General features: G+C 43.4%; 1 protein-coding gene across 10 annotated transcripts in view; it reads left to right on the forward strand.

Annotated features, from left to right (window-relative positions):
- The window catches only part of srcin1b (SRC kinase signaling inhibitor 1b), a 44,466-nt gene that overhangs the window by 12,767 nt on the left and 20,939 nt on the right, over positions 1-10,760 (forward strand). For all 10 annotated transcript variants that reach the window (XM_071410268.1, XM_071410274.1, XM_071410269.1 and 7 more), the window contains exons 3-5: positions 5,832-6,033; positions 9,058-9,187; positions 9,424-9,595. In XM_071410268.1, the coding sequence (XP_071266369.1) occupies positions 5,832-6,033; positions 9,058-9,187; positions 9,424-9,595 (504 nt within the window). The remainder of the gene's footprint in view (positions 1-5,831; positions 6,034-9,057; positions 9,188-9,423; positions 9,596-10,760) is intronic.

A 10,760-nucleotide genomic window follows, 5' to 3' on the forward strand; every position in this document is an offset into this window, starting at 1 on the left:
GCTAGAACATTACCAACATTTAAATTAAATGTAACCATGTTTGAACTTTTAGGAAATGTTCTGTTAAAGTAAAGACATACCAAAACATTTAAGATTTTTTGACAAGTTCCGTAAATGTGCTGAGAATGTTCCAATGCCAAGCAACTATCCTGCACTACTCACAGAAAGTTGTGAGAGGTTGTATGCAAAATAACCATAGGACAACCATGCTCTCACCAAGCACTAAGAAACGTTCTCAGGACGTTATGTAATAGCTGGGTTAGCAAAGCAGCACAGTTGAACACATACACACACTCTCACACACACACACACACACACTCTCTCTCACACACACGCACACACAACACCCCCAACAGCAGTAGCAACAACAAAAAAGCTGTTTCACGTAGACGAAATCCCTGGACCATCCATGACACTCGGGGTCCTATGGCTAGCTCAGTAGCTAAACCATTTGGACAGCTGCTATTGTTGTCTTTGGCTGTTTGTGTGTTGATATGACATTGGGTGGAACATTACTATTCCCTGATATCTTAGAGAGTGGCCTGAATGGTGTTTTTTACAGCCCTAAAAGGCTTAGGATGCCAGCGGCTGCCATGTTTTCCCTAGCGACTGCCTTATGCTGTGGCACGTGGTCAGAATTACTTATCAAAGTGCTTGACGATGATCCGTCAAGACAAAGACAATGTTTGGTGCTTAAATTAATCATTTAATGAGAACTTATTAAGGACTTCTTTTACACTGGAGATGCAAAATATAAATCCTCAGAAAAGTTCTCCCACTACTTTGTTATGTAACTGTAATTAGATACATGTTATCTGAGGCGAGATGGGCTTTATGTATACAATTTTTGCACAAGGAGTGGTTGTCAGGGAAAATGTATGGAGTAAAAGTACAATATTTTCTTTAAGAATGTAGTTAAGTAAAAGTTGTCAAAAAATCTAAATAGTAAAAGAATGAACGAAACAACATCAGTAGTACTTTAACGTATTTGTACTTAAGTACTTTACACCACTGCATTGTACATCATATGATTCGATTGTGCAAACCTGTGCTCATACACATAGCCCAAAGACACTGAGGTCAAAGACTAGCCTAACTCCAAAACCAACACTACTTTGCTTTATTGTCCATTACAACACTATTACTATGGCTTTTCAATTAACATCTTCTTCAAGGCTTTGTATTCAGTTCAGTTAAGCAACTTAGAGGTGAATCCCCACCTCAGGCAAATTTTAAAATAGTCTCCCACTGACATCAATCCATGGCTAAGTGAAAATGTGACTTCAGTTGTCATTAGGATTTGCCGCATCAGGATGTCCATTGAGTGACTCCTTGGTATTCGTTTTTAGGGACTTGTATAGATCGGACTCATCCCCCAATTACAGAGCTCACTGGAACGGTATGCTAGGACTGCATGGTGCTAATGCTCATCAAATAGGAGTTCCACAGGGGGGCGGAGACAGGGGTGGGGAAGGGGTTCAGGGGGCGTGGGTGGCACAGCTGTGCACAGCTGCCTTGTCAATCATCACATGCATTGCTTATTGATCTGAGAAAATCCACTTTGACAAAGCCAGCCAATTGGTGGTGAGAAATCTGTGACGAGGTAGTGGCATTTGGACAGACAGGACTTAGGGGAACAGTAATATAGTGAGTTTAAGGATGGTCAAACAGACCAAGGGCAATGTAACTATACAGCAGAGAGAGAGAGAGAGAGAGAGAGAGAGAGAGAGAGAGAGAGAGAGAGAGAGAGAGAGAGAGAGAGAGAGAGAGAGAGAGAGAGAGAGAGAGAGAGAGAGAGAGAGAGAGAGAGAGAGAGAGAGAGAGAGAGAGAGAGAGAGAGAGAGAGAGAGAGAGAGAGAGAGAGAGAGAGAGAGAGAGAGAGAGAGAGAGAGAGAGAGAGAGAGAGAGAGAGAGAGAGAGAGAGAGAGAGAGCATGCAGAGCAGAATTAGGCCTATACCCACTAATTATCAAAATCCAGAAAAGAGCCGTTAAATTCTACAAACACCTAAAAGGAAGCGATTCCCAAACCTTCCATAACAAAGCCATCACCTACAGAGAGATGAACCTGGAGAAGAGTCCCCTAAGCAAGCTGGTCCTAGGGCTCTGTTCACAAACACAAACACAAACACACCCCACAGAGCCCCAGGACAACAGCACAATTAGACCCAACCAAATCATGAGAAAACAAAAAGATAATTACTTGACACATTGGAAAGAATTAACAAAAAAACAGAGCAAACTAGAATGCTATTTGGCCCTAAACAGAGAGTACACAGTGGCAGAATATCTGACCACTGTGACTGACCCAAACTTAAGGAAAGCTTTGACTATGTACAGACTCAGTGAGCATAGCCTTGCTATTGAGAAAGGCCGCCGTAGGCAGACATGGCTCTCAAGAGAAGACAGGCTATGTGCACACTGCCCACAAAATGAGGTGGAAACTGAGCTGCACTTCCTAACCTCCTGCCCAATGTATGACCATATTAGAGAGACATATTTCCCTCAGATTACACAGATCCACAAAGAATTTGAAAACAAATCCAATTTTGATAAACTCCCATATCTACTCGGAGAAATTCCACAGTGTGCCATCACAGCAGCAAGATTTGTGACCTGTTGCCACAAGAAAAGGGCAACCAGTGAAGAACAAACACCATTGTAAATACAACCCATATTTATGCTTATTTATTTTAACTTGTGTGCTTTAACCATTTGTACATTGTTACAACACTGTGTATATATAATATAACATTTGTAATGTCTTTATTGTTTTGAAACTTCTGTATGTGTAATGTTTACTGTTAATTTGTATTGTTTATTTCACTTTTGTATAATATCTACCTCACTTGCTTTGGCAATGTTAACACATGTTTCCCATGCCAATAAAGCCCCTTGCATTGAATTGAGAGAGAGAGAGAGAGAGAGAGAGAGAGAGAGAGAGAGAGAGAGAGAGAGAGAGAGAGAGAGAGAGAGAGAGAGAGAGAGAGAGAGAGAGAGAGAGAGAGAGAGAGAGAGAGAGAGAGAGAGAGAGAGAGAGAGAGAGAGAGAGAGAGAGAGAGAGAGAGAGAGAGAGAGAGAGAGAGAGAGAGAGAGAGAGAGAGAGAGAGAGAGAGAGAGAGAGAGAGAGAGAGAGAGAGAGAGATGACTAAGGCAGCTTCTGCACAGATAGTACCAACGTGATGACATTCTGGTAGAGATGCAGTAAAGTGAATGATAAAGACTTAGGATTGTGAAGAAAATGTTTTTGACAGTTTGAGACATACAGTATAGTCATACAGAGACCCACAATAAGGGACCAAGATGCTGAACATAGAGGTAAGAAATGATTGTGCAAATGAGTGACACTTTCTCGCTGCTACTAAACTTATCAGTAAACGTGTTGCCTGTTACTTGACAAATGATTGATTTCCAGTTATATTGCTTATATGGTTGTCCAGTGTCATAAATTGTATTGTTTTGGTATTTTCTCCTCATAATGGAAGAGTTATCCATCTGCATAGTTCTTCTTATTGACACAGATAACACTGACCGCACCATGACTGATATTTGATGCAATATAGTCTTTGTATTTTCCGTAATAAAAGAAATGGCTTTATAAAAGCCCATGAGATCTCCAGTAAAGATTACAGAGCCTTAGCAGGAGTCAGGAGTGAGAAGCACTGTCATAAACCAAGGGCAAATCCATTAGACAGAATGGCCTTATAAGACATGGATGAGGTCATGGGGTAACAGGACACACTAGTTCTTCTCCAGCAGTCATAATGTCTTCGTAAGGCTGTTGACATAATGACGTAACACTCTCACAACAGATCATAATAGTTTCCGACAACCAAACCGACTTATAGCGGTCTGACCGGCTCAGATGTTATTTATTCATTGGAGGAGACCTTTATTACAGTATCTATCAACGTTTGATTGCATAGGTAGAATCTTGTTTATGATTGTCGAGGGCAAGGGTGGAATTGGGGGAAAAAATCTCTCGAGGAATTCACTACTGTGAAATCTCCAGGCACCCCCCCCCCCAAAACATTTTTGTATTTCCCCTGAGATTTTCACTTTTGAAACCACATTCCCAGGTGTTCCTCCCCGATTCCTCCCCTCTCCTCCCTCGGATTGTGGTGTTGAAGAGGATGGTTGTGTAGAGGTTTATTGGCCGTTATCCCAGTGAAAATGTCAGCTCGTAATGTAGACAGACGCAGCGGGAATAAAACGTGGGCAAACAGAGTGCAGCCGAGCTTGTCCTCTGGTTCCCAGGAACACCTGGAGAGAAGGCCTGCCCTCTGAGCCTCTCCACAGCTGCTGCTTTCACACTGAAATGAGAACTAATTAGGAAAGAGCGGAGCGGAAGTCAACCACCATATTGCACTTTACGCCTTTTCCTCGCGTTTTTTGTTTGTCTCCCTCACTTGGGCTCAACATCAAGTGGCGATTGCGTTCTTACGGGCTCGCAAGCAAACACCTGCATAAACACTTGCACATGCTTATTTGCTACACACACAAACGCTCTCTCTGTCTCTCGCCTTCCCTCCTCACACTTCTCCCTTGCTGTATGTTTCCACTCTCAGGCTTCCTCCCTCTGCCCTTCTCTCTTTCTCTTTCTCTCTCTCTCTCTCTCTCTCTCTCTCTCTCTCTCTCTCTCTCTCTCTCTCTCTCTCTCTCTCTCTCTCTCTCTGTCTCTGTCTCTGTCTCTGTCTCTCTGTCTCTGCTCAACAGCTTGATGCTTGTGGGATGTTAGAAGCAGAAGGTGTACCGCTTCTGGCTCACACACATGCCATACATCTCAACACAAATGAGGGGCACCACTTGCAACCTGTCATCCTACTCAATTCATGACAGAAGTGTGTGTTTGTGTGTGCAAGCGTGCGTGCGTGTGTCCATCTTCACCTACTGTGTGTGTTTCTGTATGTGCATGTATTTGTGTGTGTGTGTGCGTGCATTTGCATGTGTGTGTTTGTATGTATTTGCGTGTGTATGTGTGAGTATACCGCCATGTACAGCTTGGGTGTGCCTATTGCTGGCACAACAAATCAAAGCCAGCCCAACTGTGGTGGTTAGGAAGACAACAAATGCATAAGTGAATGTGAGCAGTGTTCACAGAGAACTGTCAGAGCTCATTAGTGTAGTCTTTGGGCTGGAAAATGTCTGTCCATAGGGATTCATTATAAACAACCTGCTCTAGCGACTCCTGCAATGCGCTGCTGAAACAAGAGGTCCATTTCCTCATATTTCCTCACATCTTCATCTTCTCTCTGTGGTTCAAATTGTGCAGGTGAAGTCTTTTTTTAATTTACATTTTATTTCACCTTTATTTAACCAGGTAAGCTAGTTGAGAACAAGTTCTGAAGTCTGAAGCCTTAGCTTTGTTCGTTAGCGTTCTTTTGGTTCCTCTAATTCTCTGTGGAGTTGATACTGGTGAATCTGGCATTAAACACTCAAGACCACATGATTTACATAGCATTAATAATATATATTTATATACACGTCAATAGATTTTCTGGAAGCTTTGCAAGACATGTTTATTGCAACCGTTTTGGTGGCTGCTGCGTCGTTGTGTTTTAGGCAGTTGTCTCATCCTGAGGAAACTGCTATGCTGTTTTGTCTCTCTGTCTGGGATTGTTTTGTTGTGTCTGGTGGTTTTATCTCGTGTTATTGGTTGTCTGTCTTGCAGTGGTTGTGTTGTCTTGTCTGTGTTTTTGTGGTTGCCTTTTTGCAGTGGTTGTGTTGTTTTGTGTGTGTGGTGATTTAACAGCAGCTGTGTGGCTTTGCTGTTGTGGTTTTTGTTGTTTTGCCGTTTTGATTGTATCAATCTCTCTCTCTCTCTATCTCACAGGCCCGTACCCCCCGTGTGATCCGGCCCAACCCCAACCAGCCGGCTCTAGCCGACCAGGCCAGCAGAGTATCCTTTGCCTCGGCTGAGAGTCTGGAAACCATGTCTGAGGCTGAAGTTCCCCTCGGGTTCAACCGCATGAACCGTCTCCGCCAGAGCCTGCCCCTGGCGCGCTCATCCAGCCAGGCCAAGCTCCGCGCGCCAGGTCCGAACAACCACGGTCATATCAGGGTCATTTCACGGTCATATTAACCACAGTCGTAGCAACCATCTGTGCCATCTTTGTGGTTGCAGATACGCCAGCTCTCAAGGGAGTTCTATTCGTATTCACCAGAGGCATTAGGATCACGTTCTCAATATTTGTCTAATTGCAGATCTAAGTGTGTACGTGGTTCTATTTCGAATGAGTCACAAATTCATTTTGAAAAAGCCCCGGCATACAGGTGAGATTGTTATCTCTGTCGTCTGTCCTGTGTGTAGAAGATCAGTGTGTGAGTGTTCGCGTGAACAATCAGCTCCCAAATTATTGTCACCCTTGACAAAGATGAGCAAAATATACTGCATAAAATGTATTAGATTGTATATTTTGTATAAATATATTGTATGTATTGTATGCTGAGAAAAATTGGGAAATGATATTATTTGATACTAATAATAATTGCTCAGAGAAAGATATTTGTTGAACAAGTAATATAGTTTTTTCTCTAAAAGATAACGGTAGAAGTTATTGTCACCCCTCTTTTCACTACCTTTCAATACCTCACTTTGCAAGGATAATGGCACTGAGCCTTCAAAAATAAATTGAGACGTGATTGGAGAACACATTGGGAGGGATCTTAGAACATTCACCCATACAGAATCTTTCCAGATCTTTGATATCCTTCGTCTGCGCTTATGGACTGCCCTCTTCAATTCAAACCACAGGTTTTCAATGTGTATCAATTCCCGGAGACTGAGATGGCAAAAGGTTGATTTTGTGGTCAATTAGTAATTTATTTGTGGATTTTGATGTGTGCTTGGGTTTATTGTCTTGCTGGAAGATCCACTTGCGGCAAAGTTTCAGCCTTATGGCAGAGGTAACCAGGTTTTTGTCTAAAATGTCCTTGTACTGGGTAAAGTTCTTGATGCCGTTGACCTTAAGAAGGGCACCAGGACCAGTGGAAGCAAAATAGCAAAATAGCAAAAATATAATATTTTACAGTAAATGTCATTCGAAAAGTATTAAGACCCCTTCACTTTTCCCACATTTTGTTACGTTAATGATTGTTTGTAGATTAAATAAATCTACAAACAATACCCAATAATAACAAAGCAAAAACTGGTTTTTGTACATGTTGGCAGATTTATACAAATTTATAAAATATAAATATCACATTGACATAAGTATTCAGACTCTTTACTCAGTACTTTGTTCGCACACCTTTGACAGTGATTACAGCCTCAAGTCTTCTTGGGTATGACGCTACAAGCTTGGCACACCTCAATTTGGGGAGTTTCTCCCATTATTCTCTAGAGATCCTTTCAAACTCTGTCAAGTTGGATGAGGAGTGTCGCTGCACAGCTATTTTCAGGTATCTCCAGAGATGTTCGATCGGATTCAAGTCCGGGCTCTGGCTGAGCCACTCAAGGACATTGAGGTTTGTCCCGAAGCCAATCCAGCGTTGTCTTGGCTGTGTGCTTAGGTTTGTTGTCTGTTTGAAGGTGAACTTTTGCCCCAGTCTGAGGTACTGAGTGCTCTGGAGCAGGTTTTCATCAAGGATCTCTCTGTACTTTGCTCCATTCATCTTTCCCTCGATCCTGACTAGTCTCCCAGTCCCTGCTGCTGAAAAACATTCCCACAGCATGATGCTGCAACCAACATGCTTCACCATAGGGATTGTGTTGACCAGGTGATGAGCGGTGCCTGGTTTCCTCCACACGTGACACTTGGCATTCAGGCCAAATAGTTCTATCTTGGTTATATCAGACCAGAGAATCGTTTTGGCAAACTCCAAGCAGGCTGTCATTTGCCTTTTTCTGATGACTGGCTTCTGTCTGCCATTCTACCATAAAGGCCTGATTGGTGGAGTGCTGCAGAGATGGATATCCTTCTGGAAGGTTCTCCCGTCTCCACAGAGGAGCTGTGGACCTTTGTCAGAGTGACCATCGGGTTCTTGGTTAACTCCCTGACCAAGGCCCTTCTTCACCGATTGCTCAGTTTGGCCAGGCGGCCAGCTCTAGGAATAGTCTTGGTGGTTCCAAACTTCTTCCATGTAAGAATGATGGAGGACACTGTGTTCTTGGGGACCTTCAATGCCGCAGACATTTTTCTGTGCATTGACACAATTCTGTCTCGGAGCACTACGGACAATTCCTTTGACCTCATGGCTTGGTTTTTGCTCTGACATGCACTGTCAACTGTCGGACCTTATACGAACGGTGTGTGCCTTTCCAAATCATGTCCAATCAATTGAATTTACCACTGGTGGACTCCAATCAAGTTGTAGAAACATCTTAAGGACGATCAATGGAAACAGGATGCACCTGAGCTCCATTTTTTGTCTCATAGCAAGGGATCTGAATACTTATGTAAATAGGGTATTTCTGTTCCCTGCTAACATTTCTAAAAACCTGTTTTCGCTTTGTCATTATGGAGTATTGTGTGTAGATCGATGACAAAAAATATTAATTGAATCCCTTTTAGAATGAGCTGTAACGTAAGAAAAAGTGAAGGTGTCTGAATACTTTCCCAATGCACTGTATGTGCTTATTTTCTGCATGTGCATATTGTTTCTACAGATGTGCGTGGCCAAAGAGTTCTATTTTCATGTCATCCAACAAATGCAAACCCCTGGAGTTTGGTAAACAGCGTTGGCACTTGGATTGAAAAAGGTGCTATGGTCAGACGACTGGAAAATATACAGTAGCTGTTTGGCCATGCACATGCCATGGGTTTTGCTTCGAAAGAAAGATGCATATGCAGAAAAGAACCCCATACCAGCTGTAACAAATTCCTACTGTAAAATATGGTGGTGGATCTTTGATGTTATGGGGTTATTTTGCTGTCACTGGTCCTAGGGCCCTTGTTACGGTCAACGGCATCATGAACTTTACCCAGTACAAGGACATCTTCGCCAAAAATGTTGGACCTGACTGTACAGCATGTGCATGTGTTTGTTGAGTCATTACAGTCAATTGACACTCCTCTCCCCTCTCCTCTCCTCCTGCCTCCCTTCATCCTCCCCCTTAGGCATTCTCTTCCTCCAGCTGGGGGAGGAGATGAGGAGGGTGCACCTGACCCATGAGCTGACCAGCCTGGAGACCCTGAGGGCCCTCATCGTCCACATGTTCCCCCAGAGGCTCACCATGGCAATGCTCAGGTGGTTTTATCACACTCTACTAGAATGCTCTGTTATAAAGGCTACATAACACTGTCATAACAATTTACATTACAAAAAAAATATAATATATAATATAATATCAGATTCATTAGCTGATAAGATGCAGATGAACCATATGCATTGAATTTTTTTTAAATATTTTTTATTATGTAATTAAATTGTAAACGAAAGGTAATGTAGAGGTCAAATGCTCAGGTGTCAATGCCCGTGTTCAGGTGCCCCAGCACGGCCCTGCTCATCAAGGATGAGGCCCGTAACGTCTTCTATGAGCTGGAGGACCCACGAGACGTCCAGGACCGCTGTGTCATCAAGATCTACTGCAAGGAGACTGTCTACGGCACCTACCCCAGTCACCACAACCCACACCTGGCCAACGGAGACCCCCGGGTGAGAGTAGAATGGGGGTATTTGTGTCTGTCTGTTAGGCAGTCTCTCTGTCTCTCCATCTGTATGTGTGGGCGTTGCTCGCCATCAGGAGCAGTGGCCACTAAAGCTCTCTACAGAATTGAGTACGAATACTGAGCCAAGTAGTCCTTTGCCCTAAATACCATTATATTTGTCGCTACTCATGCTGTTCTGACATTGATAGGATGTTGTTTACAAATGGAAAAAAAGGATAGTCATTATGTAACCTACTGGAGCACAAATTAAACTCAGCCAGTCTCTATTAAATGAGTCCGCATGAACAAGCAATATGCTAGTACAATAGTAGCACCACTGTTGCTGTTTTTGAATCCATGCCAAGCTGTTTCCCTCCAAGGCAAAAAAAAGTCTGTTTGCTGACTGATAATGTTGTGTAATGTTGTACATACACAGCTGTTCTCAAATGGTGGGTCGGCTAGAGACACGGCTCTGTGTATGTAACGGGACACCACAAAGTGTGATTTGAGAACTGCAAGTTCCTCAGTGTCCACATCACTAAGGACCTATCGTGATCCAAACACACCAACACAGTCGTGAAGAGGGTACGACAACGCCTCTTCAATCTCAGGAGGTTAAAAAGATTTGTCATGTGCCCTCTCAGATCCTCAAAAAGTTATACAGCTGCACCGTTGAGAGCATCTTGACTGGCTGCATCACCGCTTGGTATGGCAACTGCTCGGCGTCCGATCTCAAGTCGCTACACAGGGTGGTGAGTACGGCCCAGTACATCACTGGGGCTGAACTCCCCGCCATCCAGGACCTCAATACCAGGCGGTGCCAGAGGAAGGCCATAAAAATGTCAGAAGACTCCAGGCGCCCAAGTCATAGACTGTTCTCTCTGCTACCGCACGGCAAGCGGTACCGGAGCACCAAGTCTGGGACCAAAAGGCACCTGAACAGCTTCTACTAAGACTGCTGAACAGTTAATCAAATGGATACCCGGACTATTTACTTTGACCCCCTTTATTGTTCTTTCTTTATCTTAATTGTTTTGCGCTGACTCCCTTGCACTGGCTCTATGCACACTCACTAGACTCTACCCACACAACCAGCTCGAACCACTGCACATTGACTAGGTACTGGTGCTCCTTGTAAATTGCCTCGTTATTGTTTATATTGTGTTACTATT

The sequence above is a fragment of the Salvelinus alpinus genome, chromosome 7 (genome assembly GCF_045679555.1).
Source record: "Salvelinus alpinus chromosome 7, SLU_Salpinus.1, whole genome shotgun sequence".
Classification (NCBI taxonomy): domain Eukaryota; kingdom Metazoa; phylum Chordata; class Actinopteri; order Salmoniformes; family Salmonidae; genus Salvelinus; species Salvelinus alpinus.